Raw genomic sequence first — 27,058 nt, forward strand, 5'->3', positions numbered from 1 at the left:
GAACAGAAATATTCTTGGGATCATAGAACATCTGCAAGTAGGGACTGAATCACCATACCACCTCAGCATCTATGAGCCCGAGTCCGACTAGCTATAATACCTCCTAACCTAACCAGAGAGACAAGTGAGTGGGTTGGCACCCCAGAACACAACACTATCGACCCTCTGAGGGATCGCAGTAACAGAACACTTTCTTTCACTCTCTTACTCGAACCTGACCACAATAAGATAAACCAGATACACAATGGAAGTTTATAACATTTATTTAAACTATTGTGCTGTAAAATGCTGTATTTTGTGTCACCATAAGAAGACAAATTCACATCAAAAATATTGGTAGCATGGTTAGCAAACCAAATACCATGAAAAGCCCTTTCATGTTATAAGACAGATTAGTCTAACCCCCCTCCCTTCCTAATGAAGATAAATGATTATATATCAAAGATCTCTTGGATTATTGGCGAACCCTATTACTTATCATACATAGGTGGATGTTCTACATCTCAGCAGATGCAGCAGTCTTGTCTCAAGACCTTTATTCTCAGAGTGGGTTTTTAGAACTCCTGTCCTCAGTTATATGAAAAGACATGTTTTCTCACAAACAGCAGCTGCAATCTCCTATTATTTTTAGATGCTAGCGCCAGACCAGAGAACATAACAAGGGGCATTGTTGTTTGTTTGAAAAGAACACAAAAACATATGCAGGTTCTGTGTGACAATGCAATGTGGCAAAAAGTCAAGCATGTTTATATAGCAACAGGTGCAAAGAAATTTGGTCTACAATGTGCAAACCTAGGCTAACACAGGCAAAACGACAATGGGGAACGCAGGAAATACACAACAACCCCTGTTCCTTGTAGAGTAACATGGCAAGAATGTTATGATTTCTTCCCGTTATATTTTTAATGTATGATGTTTCCTTTATGTTTACATTGAAGATATAAATATGTGTCAAGCAAGAAAATAAACTTTTTTTCATTTTTATATTTGGTTAAAGTATGTATAAAGGAACTATTCTGAACCAAGAGGCACTTTAAAGGACATATGTCCTCTATGTCCATGGACTTTGTTGTCTGACAACATGAGGGATGCACTTGTTTCAGTCTAGCTGGAGTTATGTTATACAGGGATCTGTGCACAGTTCTACAAATTGGTAGCATATGCAATGAAGCTACTAGCCGTTTAATAAAATATTGCAGTTATAATTTTTGCCTGTTCTGATGGACAAACTATTATCATACTTATTTTTCACCTTTAGTATTCTAGGCTAGTGTATAATAAAGATTTGTAAGTACACCACTGTTGTAATGCTTTATTTGGCTTTTAAGGACCAAGTTGGGAAGCCACTTAAACATCACGTTGCAGGGGGCTCTGACCGGTCTACAACAGTCTCTGTAATGACCAATTCCATAACATAGCCCACAAATGGTTCAACAAAACTCATCAGTTTTCCCAATCTCAGGATCGACAAGCTGTCTATAATGATCAGATAGTTAAGGAAAATCTCCCTGAGGGAAGACTATGTATGTGTTTTCATTCAACATGGAAAGACTCATATGGAGAGTTTACTGGAGGTCACAGACCAAGATGCAGGATTTATGAATAATATGCATAATAACGGCTTATATCCCTGAAACACAATTTGCCCACCAGATCAGGAGAGGAGCATTCTCCTGTATGGGTTTTAGACAAATTCTGTGCTCACTAAAAAGTTTATATTGCATTTTATAGGACACAATGGCCTTGATCACCTGATATCTAAAGTAATACAACAAACAGAGGAATTGAAAGACGTTTGACTTATAAACATTCATGTGTCCTAGCTGTGATTTTATCCAATCAGCAACTTAGCTACATTTTATGGAACATATGCTTGCTGGAGCTGTTGCTTTAACTTTATTGCAACATACGTCTATATATTATTTATTAACCCAACCACAATACTTACAGTCTCGTTCAAATAGATGCCACGTGTCTTCTTTTACAAGGTATGCATCAGTTAACACCGCAAGGTGACATTTCTGTAGACAAAAAGGACCAGTAATTGATTTTGCAACGTGTGTACTAAGGTTGTAGATACCATCAGACTAGAAATCATTTGGGTCACTATTAAAGACTAGTCTACAATCTTCATCTGTGATGATTATCAGTTTGTTTCCCATAGGAGTTGTGTGGAAGAATGCACATATATCTTCAGAACTAAATATCCAGCATTTTTACCAGCTAAGTCTAAAGTTAGAAGACTGAGGCGATAAGAAAATCTTGTATATTGTATTGAAATCCATTTACAACATAAAATAGCTCTAACAGTGTTTTGTTTTGGCTGAAAAAATGAACATTAATTTCCTGACCTGAACAATAATTTATTAGCTATGTACTAATTACTATATTAATTACACCAAACTTTTTAACTATATACAAAATCAAAAGAAAAAACAAAAACACAAGCACTTGAACCTGCCAGACATTTGGATGGATGCTGCACCGCCTGAGTAGCCTCTCGCCACTTCCAAGCACCACAGGCCCCTCACAATTCACTACGACATTAGGCAGTATGGTGGGTGTCCGAGATGCGGCTAAGGTGAGAGCAGAGCACAGAGTGTTGAAGTCTTGCTGGCCATGCTGATTGACATTGATAGGGCCGAGTATTCTACACTAGGCTGGCAAGTTGAGGGTCCCCCCCATTGAAAGAAAAATGCTGTGGTGTGGCTCAAGAGGATGAGCATATTGAGGAGTGGCCGAGCCAGATAGCCAAAGCTGAATTTGTTTTGCGAAGCTGGTACAGTGTCGCCATAGAGGAGGATGGAGTGAGATTGATGACAGCAGCAGTTGTGTGCCTCCCACTGCCAGTGGTTTGGTGGCCCCTTTTGGAAGGGTCAAGGATTTATTAGGTGCCTCAAGTGCCCCAAGAGACATTAAGTAGACATTAAATAGGCAAATTGAGATGCACTTGATGTCTTTGGGGGGCATTAGAAGTGAATTATGGGTGAATCTATGAGGTCATCATCTAGCATAGCCTTACCTCAGAGAGGTTTAGAGACGGTTATGCCAGCTTAAGGGGCCTAAAATTAGATGTATGCAGAATGGGAAGCAGCAGGTGGCTATCTCCAAGTCTGCCTCAAGTGTTTTTAATAATACAGCACCACTTAATGGGGAGATCGCAGCTCCCCCACTAGCCGCTCCTACCACAGTTATCCGCTGAACTGGCCTTGCAGTTGCCACAGCACTAAGGAAAAGATAAATCATGTATTACCTGCAAAATAGTGGAAGGCAACACGGCTGCGTCCAGTGTTCTCATAGATGAAGCTGCTGATAAAGGTGTGGGGTGGGGGAGAAGCTGGTAGCACCCTTGCCGCACAGCGACCGATTGTTCTGACAGACTGCCAGGTTTCATGGAAGAACACCTTGTGTAGTCTAGGATTGATCAAAGCAATGATGCTGCCAACAATAATGACAATTCTCCATTAATTCTCGGGGGCCAAAAGAATCAGGCATCAAGGTTGATCAGGTCAGTCTCAATGCCTGAGGTTGGTGGGGAGACTATCATCAATTTGGTAGATACCACTTATTGCCAGACCGGAACCTCAGAGAGTGTTAATGTTACTTTGAAACACAAGATGGGGGCAGATCCATGTGTATGCCAAGCAATGGTGTTTGGGGGAAGTATGTGTTCAGGAAAAGACAGTACTACTGACTGTACGACCTTTACTTTGTGAGACTCTAGCTTAATAAACAAACAATGAGAGAAGCCTGTCCGCACAATACATTTAACTACTGTTCACAGTTGGATGCCTCTAGTTCCATGTTGCTGTTGTTCAAAGAGTTTCTGGGAGAGGTTAAAAGACTTAGGCAACAGCAAGTTGATTTTGAAAATTAGATAAAGCAGTGCCTGGGAAAGATAGAGGGTCAAATGACTCAGATTGCGAATCGCTGTGAGAAACTGGAACAGCAGATTTCAAGTCGTGCGGGTAAATTATAAACAGCTCCTACGTTGAATTTAAGACTGGCGAATGAAACCAAATCTCTGTACAAAAAGCAGGAATATTTAGAGAACCCCTTGAGGTGATCAAATTTGAGAATTTTAGGGTTGCTTGAAGGGAAAGAAGATACTATGGGCATGGGTGCGTTTGTAGATTGAGTGCTATAATCTTTTGACCTTTTCAAATCTTCACACAATTTGATCACATTGTGGGCACACAGGGTTCCTTCTCATATTCCATGTAAGGATTATTACCCTTATATGATTTTGGTTATCTTCTCTGATTACAGGGTTGAAGAGAAGGTGCAGGACAAGGCAATTAAGGGAAAGACTTTTTCGTAGGCCAAATTAATTAACTTTTAAAATATTTTCAGATATGACTATTGATACAGCATGGAGGTGTAGAGAGTTCTAGAACATGTTTGCATAATTTCAGGCAGCTGCTTTGCAGGCACCCTTGATACACATGTCCAAGCTTATGTGGAGAAGTGTGGCTCAGGGGTTAGAGGCGGCAGACCTGGAGCTTGAATTCGGCCCTGGACCAGGGTTCAATTCCCCACCTCGGCGGGTCTTGGGCTCAATAATTCCACGGACTCGATAATTCTCGCTCCGGTGCCTTCTCGACTCATGGGTTCACACTCTGCGACTCTGGGCAATAGCTTGCTTAATCTCCACATCGGCCCCTCGCGGTGGGATGCCTGGCTTTCACCTTGTGGATACCCTGCCAGGGTTATCTCACAGGGGAATACCAGGACGGGTTCCCTAAGCAAGCGCGGAGATGCCCCAGGGTAAGTCATGCGCTATATAAGCTTCATACATTTACATTTACATTTAAAGTGTTGTTTAAAGGACACATTTATTTTCTCAGATAGTAGAAGCACAATCATTCATAGCAGACATAAAATGGGGGTTGAGGATTGCTATATGGAACTGATTTTGTGTAATTGTTAAGCCTCCATTTAAGCTACCCAGATTAGCTTGATGGGGAGGGTGAAGGCGAGGGGGCTGGGTAGGTCTCAGAGAAAACAACACCATATCATGGAGTTGGTCACCTACAGGCTGGGAGGGTGTGTGCTTGTGCTGAAAGAAGGGAGGAGCTCCCGCTACAGCCAAGAAGCGAGCAGGGTAAATTGGGTGTGAACTATGGTGATGTTGGGTTTCATTGAGAAATATCAGGTTCAGTGCCAAGGGTTTATTATAAATACGTTGTACATGGTTTTAGGGATTTCTGAGGTTTGGCTAGGTGCTGTCAAAATAGGTATGGAAAGACACCAACTACAGTTTCTTATGCTGGTATATGCAATGAACTTTACTAAGGAATATGTTATGCTCTACGATAAAGTTTGCATTTTGGATGAGTTTTTTAGGTGGGATGTATACATTGAACGTATTTTATGAAGCTGCTGCCGAGACATATAACTTTTCACTTAACAATTTGCACTTTTGGGTACGCTACAGGCCAGTCCTGTAGCTTTAAGTATTTGCGATTTCTGTTGATATAATGGAGGGGAGCATATGTTGTTCTATGACTTTATTCGATAGAATGTATCATAAAAGTGTACAAGTTCAAACATCAAGTTAAAAACAGAGATACATCCCCCTTTTTCCCCATTGATAGAAAAAACAATGTCGCATTGTCATACATACAGTACAAAAATAGAATTTAAAAAACAATGTGTTTTAAAAACAGTTAAAAACCCTTAAAAACACAAATTTTAAACATTTATCGAACACTAAAACCAACAACAAAACAGAGGGCATTGCCAGAACTCCACAATCTGCAACTGATGCGCCTATAGGAGCTTGGATCTAACTAACCAAGCCCATCCCAGGTATTTAGCTCTCCCACATACTACACTGGGAACAGAGGTGTCTGATGTAAGAATGCGTAATGCCACCCTATGATGCTTAGTCCCTAAGTTGGAGCACACAGGTTTCAACCATCTCCGTCTCGCCTGGCCATATGCTCGACAGGCGAAGAGGAAGTGGGGGATAGATTCTGAGGGGGAAGCGCAACCAGGGCAATATCCTACCCTCTCTCCCAAGGGTTTCCACCCTGCAGTGAAAGCATTCAGAGGTAGTGTGCCGAGCCTAAGCTTCAAATACAAGGCCCTATCTCTAGGGGATTCAATGCAGTCTAGGAAGGTATCCAATTTGGGAATGGGCTTGGAGTCTAGGAACTTCTCCGTCAGGGAACCATGCTTCCATGGAGGGGAGCATATGTGTAACGAGCTGAATCATGTTTTTGTATTTTGACCGAAGGGTGGTAGTTTATTGACACAGACTTAACTGGCTGCTGTTGCAGGGATGTGGGTTTTTTTTGTTTTAGAAAGAAGTAATGGTGAAGGTGTTTTCCTTTAATGTTAATGGGTTGAACAATGGCAGAAAAAATACAAGCAGTTGAAACTTGAATAAAAAGTCATGACCCTACAGTGCTTTTATTGCAGGTAAGTCATATTCCCCTTAGCAGGTCGACCAAGTTTGATATGTTTAAAACGTGGGACAGTTTTAAATGTTTCTCCTCGGTGGGTGCAGCACACAGAAGAGTAGCTATTCAAACGAGTAAGGGAGCTAAAGTGCAAATTCACAGATGGCAGTCAGGTACGGAAGGACTGTGGTGTTGGGTGGCCTGCACAATCGACTTCTCGTGGGTAACATTAGTTAATTTGTATGCTCCTGTTGAGGATGACCCTGCCCCATTTATTAAACTCTTCTTATCATTAGCAGCAGCTGATGGACCACTGATTGCTGGAGGTGATTCACCTTCCTCTAACAATCAGACCTTAATACTTCTTCTGTAAAAAGATACAGCCAAAACCTAAAAGTCCAAATATTCTTGGGGAATATCGGAGAATTTTTGGGCTGATTGATCTCTGGAGTACAGCTAATACTTTGAGAATATACATGTTTTTAAACTAGATATAAAACAGAGGTTTGTTTAGATTTTATAATTTTCTAATTTACTCCAAAGTGGGGTTTACGAACTTACCTAATGTTTTTTTTTTTAATATTCCGCTGTGGAGTTAGAAATTGCTTCCGAGGACTTGGGCACTAGACATCAGAGATTATTGTTCAATAAGTGTTACTTAGAAGATGAGAAGTTGGTTGGTTCACGTAAAATGGAGATTGAGAGTGCTTGATACAAAACAAGAGTTCTGCTTTAATGATATGGTGTTGGATGCCATTACAGCGCACCCGCAAGCATTTGTGATTTCTAGGGCTAAAGCCCCGTTTAATAACCTAAGGGAAGAAGAAATCAGTTTGTAGAATAGTGTCAACTGTGAGCATGGAAGGTTTCTCCAGAATAGCTCTGAAAGAAATAGGAAAGCATTGGGGGATGCAAAAGCTGATCATTGGGACCATTCTTATGCAAAGAACTATGTACAAAATGCAATTTATTTACAAAAGATGTACAAAGAAAGACATTTTTGCGTGAAATTTCTGGCCTGGCAAGCGTGCAAACGGCCTTTGTGCTATAAAGTTGATGCTGTGAAGTGTCCCAAAACAGGGAGATCTTGAATATCAGATGAAGAGATTAATGCAACTTTTGAGAAAATGTTAGCAATATTTATAATACCTCTCTCAATGTAAATTTATCTGAATTGAAATGCTTCCTGGACTGCCTTCTAATGGCAGTTCTTTCAGAGAAAGATAGAAGATTTATGGATAGCCCCTTTTCTTTGGGTGAGTTGGAGAAGGTCTGTCCGGATAAAACGTTTTTGGCCCTGATGGAATGCCTGCCAAATTGTATAGGACCTTTTCAGCAGTTTGAAACACATTTATTGGAAGTTGCCAATTTTATTTATAAGGGGAGTTCACCTCCACATCCTTCAGGTTAGGGAGTGTAGTCAGCTCCCTCAGAAAGGGAAAGAACCCTGCCGAAACACATTCCTATTGTCTGATCATGTTTTTAAATTCGGACAATATAATTATAATGAAGCTGACAGAAAATAGAATTAACAAACTGGCAATCCATGGGGATCAAAATGGCTTCATTGCCAGGGGGCAATTGAGCACCAACACTAATTATTTAATAGAGGCTTTGGATATGTTTGCAATTATCCAGATCCCTGTGGCAATCATTTTGTTAGGCGCAGGAAAGGCACTTCATCTTGTAATCTGGGAATCCCTTTTGGTATACTAAGAAATCTTGGATTATCTTCCCAGACTACAGGTTTTATAAAAAAGGATCTATTCAAACGTGGAAGCTGGGTTAATTTTAAACTTTACTGAAATAGGTACTGTTAAGGTTCAGCATGAAATAAGGCAAGGCTGTCCACTTTCGCCAGTTCTTTCTGGCTTTTTATTGAGCCTTTGGCCTTAGCAATTTAGAGCGACCGAATAATACGAGAGCCTATACCTTCAATGGCAAAAATTAAGGTATACTCTGATGATGTCATGCATTTATTGGGCCCTAAGCAAGTGCAGGAACGAGTGTCTAATATTCTTTTAGCTTTCCAAACACTGGGAGGATATAAGGTGCATAAACCAAAACCCAATGCCATTTTGAGTATTTGTGCAGCAGAGGAGCTCTTGCCAGAGCTTAGAGGTTGTGTGCAGTCTCGGCCTACGCATTATTTCGGGGTATATTTTACGAATTATATGATTTGAATTATAGACCGCTTTTAACCAAAGGTAAAGGTTTATTAACCAGATGGGTGCCGCTTCCTCTCCAACGCTTAAGGTGGGTTGCTTACATAAAAATGGAAGCTCTCCCATTATTTAATTTTTTATTGTAGCTGCCCCATGCACAATCAGTTGTAAAGTGTTTGCAAATGTAAATTCGATGATCTATTCTTTCCTGTGGAAGAAAGCCAACCCAAGAATAGGACTGAGCACTTTATATGGGATTACAGAGAAAGTGGGGGTTAGTCCTCCCTAGTTTTAAGATTTATTATTTTGCACACTTTGCACAGTATATGCTTAGGTGGATTTCTGAAACTGGATGATTTTCTGCAGAATGATCGATTAAAAACTTGGTGTGAGATCGAACCACACATAACCAGTGAGAAGATGTGGCTTCACTGGTCCTACAGGACCCTGATTGGGGTATTACATAGCACAAATGCGACAGTTTTGTCAGACAAGTAGGAGCTTGTGCTAAATCTAACTGATGATTCAGACATGAAGAAAATAGGCCTTTGGAATTGATATTTACTCTCCTGTACAAAAGTGGATATGTATGATCAGATTTCGATGTAATAGATCAGGTGGGAGAACGTGGTAATACAGAAAGATGTTGGTTAGTTAATTATTGAAATTTTTCTGCTTTAAGGGGCTAACTTTTGTAAAATTCAATTGTTTGCAAAATGGTTGATCCATAGGACATCACAGTTTTTAAATAAAATAAATCGGATTCTCATAACCAATATTTTAGGTATGACATGATAGATGGCGGGGCTTACATAATATGGTACTGTGGTAAACTGGGTAATTTTTGGTAGGGTATCTATAAATTATTAGAAAATCCGCGGAAAATCCAAATGCCACACCCCACGCTGGCACTTGTGGGCCCTTTTTTAATGAGTAATTCCCTCCCCCGCCGCTGCTGCCCCGCCACCCTGCCACCTTTTATTGTCAGCAGCGGTGACTGAAATAGTGCTGAGATTTAGGATGAAGGTTGTGCGGAGATGCAGCATAACACATTTCTGTGCCTACTTCTATCTGTAGGTGTTAAAATATAAAAGCCATAACTACTGATTTTGCCATTTAATTTCTTTTTTGCTTATCCACAGAGCTCCAATAGAATGGCAGAAAATACTATATTTAAGAAATGATTCGTTTAATTGTTGTTTTAAAATAATATTACTATTTGTTTTTGCACTTTTAAGATTACAGAAAATACTATACATAAAGAGCTTGAGAAACACGGTTGGATGTGCAAATATCTAGGACACGAGTGTGAGCTCTTCGATACTGCTTAAAACAGGACTTCAGTACAAGCTCAAAAGTCTCACGTTGGGTCCACATTACCCAGGTTTATTATGTTTTGAATATAAAATTATCATTTTAAAAACTTATATGGAGGATTAGCAGTACCATTTATTTGAAGAGAAACACGGATGTGTTCATGTATTTATTTTGAGTAATAAATTTCCCTTTATGTAGTTGCTGTTCAGCATTCATTCATGATCTTGGCTCAAGGTGGCAGAGCACATTAAGCAGTGCCACCTTATTCCTCAACTTCAGCTTGCATGAAACTCCACAGCTACGAAAGTGGCAGAGCTTCTTCTATATATATATATAAGAAGAAGGCATGGAGCCGAAATGCATCCGCCGCCACTTTTTGTTGAAATAAACATGCGGTTTCCCATGGAATCCTCTCAGGCCTCTGATCTCTTCTTTCCGGAGCGATTTTCCTCATGTTTTCTGCACCGGCCAGAGGTGCAGCACAGAGGCCCTGCTGCGCAAAGTGACACCGAACTGTTACTGGCATCATGCTGTTTTGCAGCTATTTTGAAGTTCGGGGTACCGAGAAGTCCGGTGTCCGCCAAAACCATCAGGATAGCTAAAGCAGTTGGAGGTATTTTACCACCAGTTGGGAGTTATGGCGTACATGGCTATCCCTGCTCACTCGCTTACCTGATGGGACAGGCTGCTGCAGTACGAGAGGACCCAAGGGAGCTGTATGCGGACTTCGGCATTGTTTGGGGACTCATCCGCCATGACCTGCAACAGACCAACAAGCTCGCTGGCAAAGACACTTGCTCCCACATACACCGCCGACCCAGTTGCAACCACATTGTGCACTCTGGGAATTGTAGTTCCGTTCACTTGATCACGAACATGCAATAGGTGAGCAATATTAACTAGGGGGAGGAGCCTGTTGAACTCAACCTCAAGAGGAGCAGGTGTGGGATACCGGAATGAATGACTCTTAAGTGTTGGGCGTGGAGCCAAAATGCATCCGCCGCCACTTTTTGTTGAAATAAACATGCTGTTTCCCATGGAATCCTCTCAGGCCTTTGATCTCTTCTTTCCGGAGCGATTTTCCATATATAGATTTCACACATGTTATAGTTAAATATTAGCATTTAAAAAAACCTAAGAAATTCAATGAAAAACCATAGGTTTCACACATGTTATAGTTAGCTGGACATTTCACGAATACAAAAGCATTGAAATTCCCCCGTTATAGTTAACTATAACTCGCGCGCCCGCAATGCACTGCTGAGGACATCACATATTACATCACTCATGACATGGTCAGTGACATAACTCATGACACACGCCCCGGGGACCCCCACCTCCCCGGGGCACTAATATGCAAATAGGGGGGTCCGTTACTGTCTTTGCCCTGGGGGTGGCGGTCCCTGGGGCTGTGGGGGGGCCGTTTGCCCCCGCGCTACCATAATAACTTTGCCCCGGGGATGGATTGGGCCCCCCCACACTTTTTTAAATATGCCCCCGGGATTTGGTCCCCCTGGGGGCTAATTTAAAAAAAATAACACCGCTTTTTTTTTTTTTACGGGGTACGCGTACTGTGATTTAAAAAAAAAAATAATAATAATAATTTTTGGGCCTTGGGGGTCCTTGTGGGACCCCCTGAGCAGGCCTAGGGGGTCAAGGTGTATCTACCCTGCCCCCTTTGCGTGTTTTGCACGCTTGTTTTCAGCTTTCTTGTGCCTCGGTTCTGCCAATGCTTCCTGGTTGGGAGTGTTGACAGACAGTTGACATCCAATCAGCATGCAGCTCGTGCTCTGGAAGCTTACCGTAACACCTCCAATATATACTCATGATTTTCCTTATGATTTTCGCAGGAACTACTGAACGGATTTACACCATTTAACAAAAAGGCCCATCTGCGAACAGAACTCTACCTTTTTACCAAGTTTGGTTAATTCCGTTCAGCCGTTCGGGCTGTAGCCCCGGCTAAAGGTCCTATGGAAAATTGCATGGGGAAAACACGTTTTGGGACCCCCCTTTTTTCTCGGCCCCTGCTTCATGAATCACCCCCAAACTTCAGGGAAGGAGCGGAGCAGGCCATTTACTTAGAGAAATTTGCGAAGATTCGTCCACCGGCGCCAAAGTTATTCCAAATAGAATGTTGCGGGTTTTGTATGGAAACTAGGTTTTAACTATAACTACGCGACAGCCAGTATATATATATATATATATATATATATATATATATATATATATATATATATATATATATATATATATATATATATATATATATATATATATATATATATATATATATATATATATATATATATATATATATATATATATATATATATTTATTTATCCCAACAAACAGTAGCCTGCTATGATGGAGCCAAACACAGGTACATTTCTATAGCCAACTTTAAATGGAGGGGTACAATGTGCAGCTACAGCAGAAGCGCCTCGTGAAGAGTAATGTCCTGCCCAACGCGTTTCATGCTGGATAGCCCTTTCTCAAGGGCTGCGGGCATCTTCATGAATGCAACACATAGCAGTTTTTTCGGCATCATTTTCAAGAGTTCACTCCCTCCGCCCAAAGGGAGTGGCCACCCGCATGGCCTGATGGTTGCTGTAGCGCCAAAGTATTGCTCATGTGAGTCGTCGTGCTTTGCTTCAAATTATGAATATTTAAAATCCTCAGTGGGTTACGAGCATTCTCCCACTGTCTGTCATGTTCGTGAATCCTCCACCGGCATACCTGTCCCTAGGCTACAGTGCCGTTTGACACTGCAGCGGGACTACTCCGAAGCGCAACGGGGCTCTTATCGCGGCCCAGGCTGTGCCGCTTCAAATCCCAACAAACAGTTGCCTGCTATGATGGAGCCACACACAGGTACGTTTCTGTAGCCAACTTTTAATGGAGGGGTACAATGTTCAGCTACAGCAGAAGCGCCTCGTGAAGAGTAATGTCCTGCCACACACGTTTCATGCTCGATAGCACTTTCTCAAGGGCTGCGGGCATCTTCATGAATGCAAGACACAGCAGTTTTTTCAGCACCATTTTCAAGAGTTCACTCCCCCCGCCCAAAGGGCGTGGCCACCCACATGGCCTGATGGTTGCCACTAAGGCGGAGGACCGTCACAGTAAAAAAAGGAAAAAATAAAATGATAACGTAATGTTATTATCATTTTATTTTGTCCTCCTGCTGCGGCAGCTTTGCGTGAGGGGGCGGGGCTGCAGAGCAAGCGGGGAGTGGTAGAACCCTTCTAAGTGTGCAATGACTGTTTGGTTTGCCCTCTCTGGCCACCCAAAACAGTCATGCGCACTTTCCCTGTTCTCCATGCAGGCTGAATTACAACCTGGCCCCAAGTCCCTGGCTGAGTGCCGAACCACAGCGCTCAGACTAATCACAACGCTACATTGCAGCGTTGTGATTGGTCAGGGGTGCCTGGGTGCTTATCAATCACAATGCTGCATTGCAGCAGTTCATATGAGCGCCACATTATGTTACCCAGGTAAAGGTTAATTTTTTAATGCACAGAGATATTCATTGATTTGATTGTTTTTAATGACAAGATGTCAAACCGTTCAAAAGTCAGCAGTTTTGGCAGTTAGGCCGCACCTCCTCCTTTTTATGAAATTCAATGAAAATAAAATGTATAAAGCACGACAATCTACCGGGGGTATTAAGGCACTTAGCAGAATCTGACAGGCTGAAGAGGATCCAGAAGATGGCAGAATTATTTGGAAAAAAGCCACGTTTTTAGATCTTTCCTGAATTTTAGTTCTGCCAGAAGAGAATTCCATAATCTTGATATGCATAAGATGAAGCCTCTTCCCCACCCCCCAGTTGGCTTTCTTAAATCTGGTGATTACTAGGTTTCCACTTGTGGATGATCCCAGTGAGCGCGTTGGGATATATTGATGAAAATGCTGTATAAAGCAGTCTGGGCCGACAGCTTGTTGTGCCCTGAAGGCAATGCAGAGTGTCTGAAACTCTGTATGATTGTCAATGGAGAGCCAGTGTAGTTGAATGAGTGCTTGAGAAACAGATGAATGTTTTGGAATGTCCAGCAGTAAAGGCCCCTACAGCACCAAAGGCTCCCGCTGCACAGAAACCCACGCCTAAGGTCCTTACAATTCCCCCGCAGAGCAATGTCGCACCAAATACACCTAAAGAAAACACGCCAACCATAAACACACCGGCCCCTAAAACTCCTGCCACTAAAAAAACAAATCTCCCAAACAACAAAGGAGGTATGAGAGGGACCACTGATAACAAGCTCCCGCTAAACATGCCACCTGAGGCATGCCCATATGTGGTAGTGATGACGGGGGTTCCTGAACTAACGGGAGAGGGTACGGAACCCAACTGGTCGTTGAAAAACAAAGTACAGTATTGGTTGAACACAAATCGACCTGTTCCGCCAACCTGGACAAGCAGGATAACATCAGTTTGTAGGACCCCTTGGGTGGGACACAGGAAAAAAAGTATACAGGGAGATTTATAGTGATCACCTTCGAGGACCCTAGCATAGTCGAGTATATCTGTTCCTGGGACTATAATAATACAACTGGAGGGATCGCTACAAGATCCCTTTCCTTTTTTTACCCAAAAAGATATCATAATAACTATTCGAATGAATCTGATAATATCTGGCGAAAAGCAGTCCCACAACCATGGGAACTAGACTTCGCTGGGCCTAAAACATTTCAGCGACATAGTGATCCTGACAATTCTTGGTGGACAGTAAACCAGAATTATCAACAGCAAGAGGGCCCGTGGCAGACTGTGGGACCACAGAACAGAGGCAGAAATTGGGAACAGTGGGACAGACCGCGCTACCGATCATTTAGACCTATCTATAGAGATACCCCACATTGGCAAAATTGGCCAGGCATACCGACCATGAACCGGTTTAGCAGCCTGGAAATGGTCGACTGACCACGAGTCGAAACTCCGAAGCCCCTACAGGCCATCCCGGTCCTATCCGAAGATCCCCCAGATCCACCAGAACCTAAAACGGCAGATCCAGAGAAGGAAACCTTACAGCTCTTGGTGATTTTCTGGAACATTGCAGGCCTCCGACCAAAAATAGAAGATGGTTCTGCTGCCCGATTTTTGGAGGAAGGTAAAATTATATGCTTACAGGAGACATGGGCCACGACGCCCCTACATCTTGTAGGATATAAGACATACTCATCCCCCGCCCTTTCAAGCAGTTCAGGTAGACCCAGGGGGGGGCTGGTAACTTACATAGCCAACACAATAACTGACTTGAAGGAATTAGAGGCACATTCTTTTCCAAACTTTCTATTGTTTACACTCAAAATAGGGAAAAAGCATATTATTATACTAATCAACTTATACAATAACTTAGAGGATGACAATTTCTTAAACATCCTCTCCATAATTCAAGAAAAAATCACCCATCATAGACACCTTTATGAGAGAAAGGGTAACGTCCATATAATATGGGGAGGGGACTTCAACTTACACCCCTGCCCTTTGACGAACAACCAGACCTGTGGATTGGTGGACGAACACGAGAACCCCCTCGTGCACTTCCTCCATTCACGAACGGGGTTAGCTATGAACAAGATCCTCTCAGATCTGGAACTGCTAATAATAAATCCAATTCTACCACCAAAGAATCAACTAGAACCTACCTATTGAGGAAGGGGGCACAAGACCACAGTTGACTATATAATCATCACAGAAGGTCTAAAAGATCTAAGTAAGAACTTTAAAATTTTGGAAAACATCCTAAGCGACCACTCCGCTCTAAGGTTGAATTTACAGCTGAACCAACCAAGATCTTTTATGGCAACAATAGCAAATACCTTATCACAAAATAGGCTTGAACTGGGCAAAAAAACGGATACACTATAAAATGGGAAAAAGTGGATCCTAACAAGCTCACTGACACATTAATAAAGACTGCTTATAACAATATAATGATATGCCTGGATCCTCAAGCAGATGCCAAGCTAATCCTGGAAAATTTTAAGATGATACTAGAACAAGTAAAAACACTGTTGACCAGATTACCCAAACAAAACAATCCAAGTACTACAGGTTGGTTTAATCATGATTGTACTAAGGCGCAGACCAACTTAAGAAAGGCACTTGGAAAATCAAACAGAGACCATCTAGAGATCCAACACCTCCGGCGAGAGTATAATAACGCCAGAAAGTCAAGGAAAAAAGAGCTGAAACTGTCTTTGTGGAACGCTCTGCATAAAAGCGCACTCATGAAAGATAGTCAGTCCTTTTGGCGAATAGTTAAGGCTCCCCTGCTATCGGACTCTAATATCCCTCAGATCGACGTTGCTATCGATGAGGAAACCTGGGTGAACCATTTCTCAAAAATCTTTGAACTAACATCGTTAATAGAAAAACGCCATCTCAATCTTCCCCCGGTAGTATTCCCAATATCGATAGACTTTGAACTACAAGACGTCGAAATAGCACTATTGATGAGTAAGAGTGGCAAAGCACCCGGCCCGATGGGGTCCCAGTGGACTTATTTAAACACCTTCCTGATCTTTGGACACCAATACTCACAAGAGTCTGCACAGCAGCAGCAAAACTAGGACTGTTGGAGTCATGGTCATGTTCCATCATGGTCCCTATCTTTAAAAAGGGGGACCGCCAAGATACGAAATGTTACCGACCTATTTCGCTGCTTGACTCCCTAGGCAAAGTAGTCGGCAGAGTTGTCCTGGAAAAACTTCAGCAATGGGCAAAAGATAAAAATTTCCTTTCGGATCTCCAGTTTGGATTTAGGGAAGGCTTTGGAACAGTGGAACAGGCCCTTAACTTAAGCATGCTAGTTTCGAAATACATTCACGCAAAGCCAGGGACAATTTACATGGTCTACGTGGATTTGTCCTCCGCGTTTGACTGCGTGTCGCATGCGAAGCTCTGGTCTCTGCTGGGTACACTAGGGGTTGATCCTCCCCTCCTGGATTTTCTAAGGGAGCTATACGGTGAAGCCTCTGCAAGAGTGAGATATGGAACAAAAGGAGAGCTAACTGCACCGTTTAGGGTAGAGCGAGGAGTAAGGAAAGGATGCGTCCTAGCCCCCTTCCTCTTCTCCCTGTATACCAACGGACTGGAGGAGACCATGTTGAGGGGGGGGCAGGACCTGCCCAGACTGAAACACCGCCTGATCCCCGCACTGCTCTATGCGGATGACGCAGTTATTTTAGCACGCACTCCTATCGAGCTTCAGAAATCTTTATCCAAGTATGCTGACTTCATGGGTGCCCTGGACTTACATATTAATGTAAAAAAAACATTTGTCATGGTAGCGGGTGGACAACGAAAAGCCACAAAGACCATCTATTTAAAAGACCAAAAAATCGAAAAGACCTCACAGTATCCTTACTTGGGCATCATGATTGATGACAGCCTAAATTGGAAGGCTGCTTTTGAGGCCAGGAGACATCTGTTCAAACAAGCAATTCTATCACTGATGAACTTCTCAAAAAGACTTGGAAAAAAACCATCAGTAGAATTGTTACAGATTTATGCTGCAAAATGCCAAGCCATCGCCCTTTACGGGGCAGGGATTTGGGGACACACAGCTACGGGTTCACTGCAAAAAGAAGAAAACATTTTCATGAGATTCCTCTTGTCCACGCCAAAAGGCTCTTCCATCTATGCCTCGCATATGGAATTGGGAATCCCATATATTGAAGACTTAATAAAGATCCAGCCACTATTACTTTGGAGGCGCGTCTGGTTGTCGGACAAAAACCTGCTGACCAAAAACATCTTACAGGACTCCATGGAATTGAATCATGTACATAAAATAGCATGGCTCTCCTATATCAGACACTTCTTTTCCGATCTGGGATTACAAAAGTATTACTTCACCCCAGAAAAACTAAATGAAATATCTAAGAAAGATCTGAAACAAACTGCGCTGAGCCATCTAGAGTCCTTGAGACTGACCTTGCTGTCGACCAAAAAATCTGTGACCCATGCGAATATGATACAGCACTCCCCGAAAATCCAGCTTTATCTGACTCTAGAATTTACAACATACGATAAGATGCTCCTAACAAGGTTCAGACTGAATCTTTTTTACAGACTAGTGACTTTTCCTGAAAAAAACAATTGGAACTTAAACTTGGCCCCTTGTCCATGTGACGATTTGTCTCAACAGTCAACCATTCATACAATTTTGTTTTGTAAATTTTTTCACACCCCTAGAAAAATCTGGATAATCCCTTTATTAAAAAGTTGGGGTTATAGACAGTGTCGCCAAGCCATGTTAGCACTACAGATGTTGGATTCTGAATGTACCTGTTACCACGTACTCAACTTCCTAAAGTGTATTATGAGACATAGGAATAACCTTTGAAATAGAAGAAGAAACTCAGAGAGTTACTATTGTCCTATCATTTACTCAATTTGCACGGAACCTGGTCATATGTTTTAAAAAAATGTGTGTAATAACTGTTTTTATATAAATACTCATGTATTTTGTATGTTGTGATAACTTTTATGGTTTTGCATTGCTAAAAACCGAATAAAGATTATTATTATTATTATTATTATGTCCAGCAGTAGCCTAGCTGCAGCATTCTGTAGTGTTTGTAACGTATGTAGAAATCGTGTTTAAATGTTAATAAAAAGTGCATTGCCTGCCTTAATCTACTTTGGACAAAATCAGAGTTGTGACTACCCTCTTTTACAGGCTAGGTGGAATAAAAGGTAAAACTTTCCTTAAGGTTTTCAAAATGAGGAAACACAAAGAAGTGATATGATTTATTAGTCCTTCAAAAGATAGCTTAGTATCAATAATCACCCTCAGGTTTTTTGCTTTTTCCCTGGGGTTAGGTAGATTCCCCAGTTCCTGTGGCCACCACTTGTTTGACCAACAAGAAGGGTTATTAGCAAACAGTGGGACCTCTATTTTTGAGGGGTTCAATTTCAAGTAGTTGCTGCTCAGCCAGTTACCGATATGGAGCATTTAGTTGTGGAACTGGACAGCCGTGGATCCCGGATTGTTGGTGACAGAGACAATGATCTGGGTTTCATCAGCCTATGAAATCAGCGAAAAACCAAATGATTTAATTAAAGCTGCATGTGGGGTAACATAAAGATTGAAAAAAGTGGGGCTCAAGGATGAGCCCTGAGGGACTCCACAGGGTAAAGAGAAAGCTGGTGAGGTGAAATCACCTAAGGAGACTGTTTGAATGCGGTCTGTCAGAAAAGAAGTCATGAACTTGAGTGTGTTATCTTTGATCCCAATTGATTCAAGGCAATCAATGAGAAGAGCATGGTTGACTGTATCATATGTGGCGGATAGATCCAGAAGGATCAGAGCCACATATTCCCCACTGTCTATCATTTGCCTAATTTTTTAAGTGGCTGTAATAAGCGCCAGTTTGGTACTGTGGTGACTTCAAAAACCTAACTGTGTAGAATCCAAACTCTTGTTTTTTTCTAAGAAGAAGGTCAAGTCATTATTAATGATTTTCCCAACCAGTTTGGCAGGAAATGGTAATCGAGTTATTGTTCGATAGTTGTTGGGATTACCAGTGTCTAAGTAAGCCTTTTTTAATAATGGCAGAATAGAATCTACCTTCCAATCTTTTGCAAAAGAACCTACTTCAAAGAGATTGTTAAAAATGGCCATGAGGTGTGAAGCTATCACCTTTGGGGCTAAGTGAATTATTCTGGCCGGACAAGGGTCCTGTGGAGAATCTGATTTAATCTGCATCAGTATTTTTTGCGTCTGATCCACCATCAGAGGTCTAAAGTGGGATAAAACACTGATATTGGTTGTGCCTTTCAGAGATCTAGAATCAGAGTCAGACGTTTGGCTCAAGTTGAGGAAGGAATTATAGAAAGACTTAACTTTATCCTGAAATTGAAGTGCTAGTTTGTTACAGAATTGTTGATTGATATTTGGGTTTTTAGGGTCAGGAGGTTTGTTGCAAATAGTTCCTTGGAGGAGTTCAATGCTCCTTCTATTTTGATCACAAAATATTCTATTTTCGCAATTAAAATCCTCTTTTTGTAAATCTACAGATTGGTTGACTATATATCTTTGTCTGCTGGTTTAGGCTGAGATCTCCATCTGTGTTCTGATCTCCTACATTCCTGCCTTTTTCCCCTGAGATTGTCATTGAACCAGGGTTCGGAAGGATTAGTTTTATCACTAAGAGATTTTTTTGCTGGAGCTAACTAGGTTAGCGACAGGTCCAGCCATTGATGGTAGTTATGAATGGCTATGTCCAAATGAGAGGAGACTAATGGAGTTGATTGGGCAACTGAGGCATTGAGCTGATCAGCATCAATAGCACTCCATGGGCGCCGAGTAATACTACCGATTTGTGGGTTAATTTGTTCTACCCCAGGTAGCCCATTTATCTCAAACAGAATAGCTTTGTAGTCCGACCAGGTCAAAGGGAGCGAGGAACCAGTGGAGCTGTTGATTTTCCATTAAAATTCCATCCAAAAGAGGACCAGTTTTGTGTGAGGACCCATTAACGATTTGTGTTAGACCTGCGCCCGACATATGATCCAGTAGATTTTTTGAGTCTGGATCAAGCAAATTCTCCATTTGGAAATTAAAATCGCCTAAAATAGTGAAGTCTGCTGATTCCACTTTTTGTTCTAACAGACTACCAATGGATTGAGTGAAAGCTGATCTGGATCGTGTTGGTCTATACATAAGAAGTCCAATAAAGGAATAATGACTGTTGAGTTAAATTTTAAGATGGATGGTTTCACAAAGTGGTATATTAGGAAGAACTTTAAAAATAGTTTTAAAATGATCTCTAAATATAACTGCAAGGCCACCGCCCTTTTTTTGTGAGCGGTCATATCTGAATGTCCTGAAACCTACTGGTAGCGCTGATAGTAGGTCTGGGTCCGATGTTAAGTCTGCACTAGTTTCAGTGAAAAAGGCCAGGTCAATATTCAGGTTTTCCAGGAAGACCAGAAAATCTAGTGCATGCTTAATAAGCGATCAGGCGTTGATAAGTTTGCAATTGTATCTAGCTATGGTTTGTTTTGGTGATTTCTCTATTAATTTGGTGGCAGCGCAGGATGTACAATGAAGATTATTAAGGGAGAAGTCACAAACTGGACATTTTATATCGTCATTTCCGCTATAAAGGTCTAGCTGTGGAGCAGTACAGACCTTCCGTAAGGAATTAAAATATAATAAGGTATCTCTAGAGTAGGTGATAGGAACGCTAGTTTCTGAGCCCAAAGTGACTGGGGGACTGGCGCTGAGAGTGTTCCGAAGGCGGATGGGCCCAGACGAGCTTGCCTTTGGCACACCAGCATTGGAATAGGAAGCCTCCAGGGCAAGAAGTGCAAAAAAGTGGACCATCGCCTGCCTAAAATGATGGCCATTAAGGACAGGAAATGGAGAAAGGACTCTTTCCGCACAATCAGGAGACCTGCAGGGGACCTAAGAGACCAGCAGAATGTAGGGAATCAGAGTAAGTTAGGGGAGTAGGTAAGTAACAATCAGCCCCTTCAAGGATTTAAAAGTGTACACAGCATTAAAAATTAGCACGTCTTACTAGTGTCAATGTCCGCTGCGTGCACAGACCGGCATCTGCATAAAAAGCCCCCAAGACAGATAGTGCAAAAAAGCTAGAGTGTCGCCTGCCCAAAATTGCGGCCAGCAAGAACAGAAAATGGAGAAAGGACTCTTTCCGCACAATCGGGAGACCCACGGCGGACCAAAGAGCCCAGCAGAATGCAGGGAATCAGAGTAAGTTAGTGGAGTAGGTAAGTAACAATCAGCCCCATCAAAGATTTAAAAGAATAGAAGCGTACACAGCATTAAAAATTAGCGTGTCTTACTGGTGTAAGTGCCCACTTACTGCTTGAAAGGTACCAGATAGACTTATGGAAACTTGCCTGGTTTTTGTCAACATTATAGACATTGATTTCTAGGTACAATCAGAAAAAAAGCGGCAAAAAAGAAGAAAAGCTATTAAAAAACAGAACCAAAAGACGAGGGGTTGATAACAATAAAACAAGAAGCGCTTCCTAGAACTATTAGAAATTCATGGGCTTTATGAATAAAAACAAATTAAAAGTGAAATGTGTAGAGGTCCAAAACAGGTGGAGAGACTGACAACAATGGATACCAACAAGAGAGGCAGACTCCAGTGGGCCCTATTAAGTAAAGGGCGCACTTTCCCTGTTTGCGCATGCCGCACCTTATAACAGGTGTGCTGGGCATCTGTTACATGGAATGTGATGCCCTCAGGGCAGCCTCAAACTTGTGCTGTCCAGGGGGCAGTGCATTCAGGTGAAATAGGGAGCGGCTGCTTTGAAGCTGCTCTCTGTTTCACAGTGCAGGTGGCAATCTGCCTGCATTTTTAAAGGGGATTAGAGATCCTCTTGCAGGCAGATGGATTGAGTGACTGCACTCGCCTGCAATGGGATGTCTGGGGGATGCATTGGACACCCTCCACCCACTCCGGCGGGCTGCCATCAGGGGGCGCACAGACAGTGCGCCACCATTTAGGTACAAGTGTTGCCCCTTCTGTGATACCAAAGTGCCCTGGGGAAACGTAAAGCAGGCGAAAACACCAGTTGCACCCTCGGGGCACTTCCATAATATGGCCCCTGATGGAGATAAGATTGTGTCTTGCACTGCGCTCTTGGGTTCGACAGGCAGGGTCAAGGTGACTTGGCTAAGGTGCTAAATAAGAAAGGTAGTGACTCGACAGTGATAGTTGCTACTTGGTATTACTTTCCCAGCGGGCTGACCCCTGCCTTCTTTGGGAGGTTCCTGCCATCCAGATCAGCAGGTGGTATTTGGTTCAGCTCGTTCTATCTTGTGGAAGCGGAGCAACTTGGTCAAGTAGTGCAATGGGTCACTCTACTGTCGGCTGTGTGTGCACAGATCAGGCATCACTGGTGCACATAGCCTCCCTTTGGAGAGGGCACTGGTGGAGCTGATTGATGTCTTCAGAAGCAGCAAGATGACCACAACACGGTCACGGAAAGTGTTGGTGCCAGATTACAGTATTAGATCAACTGAAACAAAAGAAGGCACCCTGCTTTCTTTGAAGAAAACACAATAAATGTGGCCACCATCTAAGAATGGAGTTCTCAGTATAGGATTGTCCTCAGCAATGAACTGCATGACCGCAAGTACACCAATCCTAGGAGGCAGGAGGTAATTCACCCAAACGTGAGCACACATTAGGGAAGTGTACAGCTCTGTGTGTAACACTGGCTAACTCATACGATTTTAACAAAACTTAACAAGAGGTAGCTGAGGTTGTCGCTCAAGGAGCTTGTGTGGCCTGGTTTAAAGCCTACATCTTTAATTTTAACACCGATTTCACCTCCAGGCATGGCTTTCCAAATACACTAAATTGAGGCCAGAGTACCCGCTCATTTGAGCAGTGGGTTAGGGCAACTAGTTAAGCTTTCCAGCTGGGAACAGTTGAGTTACAGTGGAGGTTTGGCTTTGATGGATTTTGCTTGGACAGGTGCACCAAATGTTGCAGATGGCCACAGACATGCAAGCTGGTAAGGAAGAAAGAATGTGTCAGGCCGGGGAAGTGGGAGCACCAAGAAAGCTACCCACCAATCATCTGAGTGGGTACAGCAGCTGAAACTGGGTGCTGTGATTGTAGCTCTACGTGTCATCTGAAAGTGTCAAAATAAAAAGATCCAGGCGCCGATCTTTGAAAGGGCCATTGCCCTGGGGTTAATGGCTCCTTTAGTAGTCAGCAACAATTATAAGCCAGTGCAGTGCAGTGGGCCTCGGAATTTGAGTGCAGTTGTGTTTATCTGCAGAAAATATATCTAGAGTTACGTGTACATTGCAGGAGGATTAACCAGTGACTGGGGCACAATGCAGGCCCCCCGTCAGCCATGGAGATGCAGGGGCCCCCAACTCTTTAGGAGGAGCCCCTTTCAGTCCAAAGCCAATGAATATCTGTATGATAAGGGAGACTCAGGGGCCCCTTTTCACATTCGGCAGGTGGGAGGGGAGGCATCATTTTGAGTTACACCTCTAACCAGTGGAGAATACTGGGGCTGAGGCCATGGCAGAAAGCAAAGAGTACAAGAGCAAGAGCGCATATCGCATTTTCTCTACCATGGGAGTCAGTTTTGAAACAGACATCTGGTGAGGCTATCTCCTGTGGCAATCTGAGGGCAACAGTAAATCTGGTGCTGAAAGCACTGGGAAGTGTAGAACTAATTGGGAATGACGAATGGAAGAGGTGAATAAAAACTGGACAAATGAAGTACCTGAGTGACAATATTGGGGGGAAGAGTCAAATATACAGTGAGGCAAATGAGGTTCCAAAGACAGGGTGGTATCAGTGCAAAACACGACAGTCAATATTCAAAGAATGAAGTAGAGGCTCCAAAAAAGAAATTATAGGAAACAGGACCAAGGTAGAGGCGTCTGGAAGCTGGGCTTCCTTAAAAAGACGAAGGTGAAGATCTATGTGGTTTTGTGGGAGGCTCACTGATGGGGTTGCTGTGGATCTAAGAGTAAGTAATTTATGTAACTGTCTCAAGAATGAAGAGATCGGCCTTTCCTGGATGCAGATCGATGCATCATTATAACAAGCATTTGCAATGCAATAGGTCTCGCATTAGGAAAGTTTGAGCTATTGGCATTGTAAATGACAATATTTTTTTATGTGTTGGTTTTGAAAATGGATAAATTAATAGCATTGTTATTTACAATGCCAATAGCTTATACTTTCGCAAATGTGACACCTATTGCATTTGTAATGCAATATGTGTATTGTTGAGAGTGGGAGAGCGGGACAGTGGGAGAGTCAGCCCCTACTGAAATCGAATTCAGGAAAGCCCTGAAAACATGGATTTTTAATCTACCAGACACGGTTAGTAAACAGTTAGTCTAGGCTCAAATAAACCTTCAGGTATTTTGAAACTGATGTGAGTAGTATTTCCGGCCCACCATTCTAGGCTACGGAATTACAGCGCCAAGATGCTCCTTGGAGCGATAGTATGCGCTCTATAAAAACTAAAAAAAAAAAAAAAAAAAAAAAAAAGTGGGTGGGTGGGAGAGTCAGTGAGTGGGTGGGTGGGAGAGTCAGTGAGTGGGTGGGAGAGTTAGTGAATGGGTGGGAGAGTCATTGAGTGGGTGGGAGAGTCATTGAGTGGGTGGGAGAGTCAGTGAGTGGGTGGGAGAGTCAGTGAGTGGGTGGGAGAGTCAGTGGGTGGGTGGGAGAGTGAGTGGGTGGGAGGGATAGTGAGTGGGAGGGAGAGTGAGTGGGAGGTAGAGTGAGTGGGAGGGAGAGTCAGTGAATGGAAGGGAGAGTCAGTGAGTGGGTGGGAGAGTCAGTGCGTGGGTGGGAGAGTCAGTGCGTGGGTGGGAGAGTCAGTGCATGGGTGGGAGAGTCAGTGCGTGGGTGGGAGAGTCAGTGAGCCGGTGGGAGAGTCAGTGAGCGGGTGGGAGAGTCAGTGAGCGGGTGGGAGAGTCAGTGAGTGGGTGGGAGAGTCAGTGAGTGGGTGGGAGAGTCAGTGAGTGGGTGGGAGAGTCAGTGAGTGGGTGGGAGAGTCAGTGAGTGGGTGGGAGAGTTAGTGAGTGTGTGGGAGAGTCAGTGAGTGGGTGGGAGAGTCAGTGAGTGGGTGGGAGAGTTAGTGAGTGTGTGGGAGAGTCAGTGAGTGGATGGGAGAGTCAGTGAGTGGGTGGGAGAGTCAGTGAGTGGGAGGGAGAGTCAGTGAGTTGTAGGGCTGCATTACATTCCATGGCTTCCAATTAAAATTACCATCGGACAATGAATCCAGCAAATAAGGACTTTGGCTAAATAGCTCCCCCATTACCTGTTAAGAAATTTTTCATCAAGTATCACTTGGACGCTCATGGACTGTGTGCTTGTGGCAGCTGTATGGGGCATTTGTTATTAGCATGCATAAGCTACTGCTGAAGGTCTTCGAGCAGTTTCCGGTTTTGCTTTATTATGCCTGAACATAAGTATACAAACTACTAAAGACATTTAAATGTGATTCTCTCAAGGCTCGTTTGTCCCTTATCACATCCCCAAATTCTCCTACAGACTTTACAGACTTTAACCTAGAGATTACTCTCCAGGTTAAGAGGGAAAAAAAACTAAACATACACGGCGTTCCTGGCGATCAGAATCACGGCAGTAATGGTAACTACTTTTGCTACTCGAAATGCGAGCCTTAGTGATTTTATTTAGGAGTGGCTATAATTAAACATAATGAATGTTATTTTTCTTGACTGCTTTATTGACCTTTGAACAAAAGAAACTAATTCTGACTGCCAGAAGAGAGCATCATAGTTGCATCCCAGAATCATGCAAGGTCAATAGCCACTGCACAGTATGCTTTTTACAGTAAAATAACAAGCAAACTCACCGCTGCAGCCCGGCTTCAACAGGAAGCCAGGCAACCTTTGTTGGGACGGGGGCGGGGCCGGACACGCGACCGGAGCTTCCCAGGAAGCAGGCTGCAGTGGCTGGCGCATGGCTCCGGTGCAGAGAGAGGAGAGCCCTGCGTGCAGCCGGCGTCCGCCCGGGAAGCCAAGGAGCGGAGTGCCGGTGTCCCTGTGCCCGTTGACCTCGGAGTGAGCAGCCCCGGAGCGGGACCTGACTGGGCACGTTGTCTCCCCGGAAGAGTCCTGCGAAGTAGAAGTCCCGGTGAGTGGGGCTCCGTGCTTGCGTGTCTGTGTGTATGCAGGAGGGTGGGGGGCGGCAGCGTGTGTATGTGTGTGTGTGTGCGCGCACGCCTGTGTGTGTGTGCGTGCATGCAGAGGGGTGGGGGCTGGCTGTGTCCCGGTGATTGGGGCTCCGTGCTTGCGTGTCTGTGTGTATGCAGGGGGGTGGGGGTGGCAGCGTGTGTATGTGTGTGTGTGTGTGCGTGCATGCAGAGGGGTGGGGGCTGGCTGTGTCTGTGTGTGAGCAGGGGCTGTGAGTTACTCTGCGCAAGCGCGGCTCAGACGCGCGCTCCCGCGGTCAAAACTGAGACTGCAAAAGCGCGCGTCTGAGTCGTGTCCACTTTCCTAAATACGGGCCACATTAGGTCTGTAGCAGACACTCTCAATGCTCACGCATTGAGAGTACGTCTGCTCGACCTAAAGTTTCATGGACTTTAAAGACAAAGGCCGATATATAATTCTGACAGGAGAAAAAATAGAGTGCTTTCCTTTGAAGGGTGTCCCTTTGCTCCA

General features: G+C 43.3%; 1 protein-coding gene across 1 annotated transcript in view; it reads right to left on the reverse strand.

Annotated features, from left to right (window-relative positions):
• LOC147707491 (CD109 antigen-like) overlaps positions 1-27,058 on the reverse strand; it is an 871,995-nt gene that overhangs the window by 485,688 nt on the left and 359,249 nt on the right. Inside the window, exon 17 of the mRNA XM_086926508.1 lies at positions 1,949-2,021. Within this exon, the coding sequence (XP_086782634.1) occupies positions 1,949-2,021 (73 nt within the window). The remainder of the gene's footprint in view (positions 1-1,948; positions 2,022-27,058) is intronic.

Source organism: Lissotriton vulgaris, chromosome 6, assembly GCF_964263255.1.
Source record: "Lissotriton vulgaris chromosome 6, aLisVul1.2, whole genome shotgun sequence".
Classification (NCBI taxonomy): Eukaryota; Metazoa; Chordata; class Amphibia; order Caudata; family Salamandridae; genus Lissotriton; species Lissotriton vulgaris.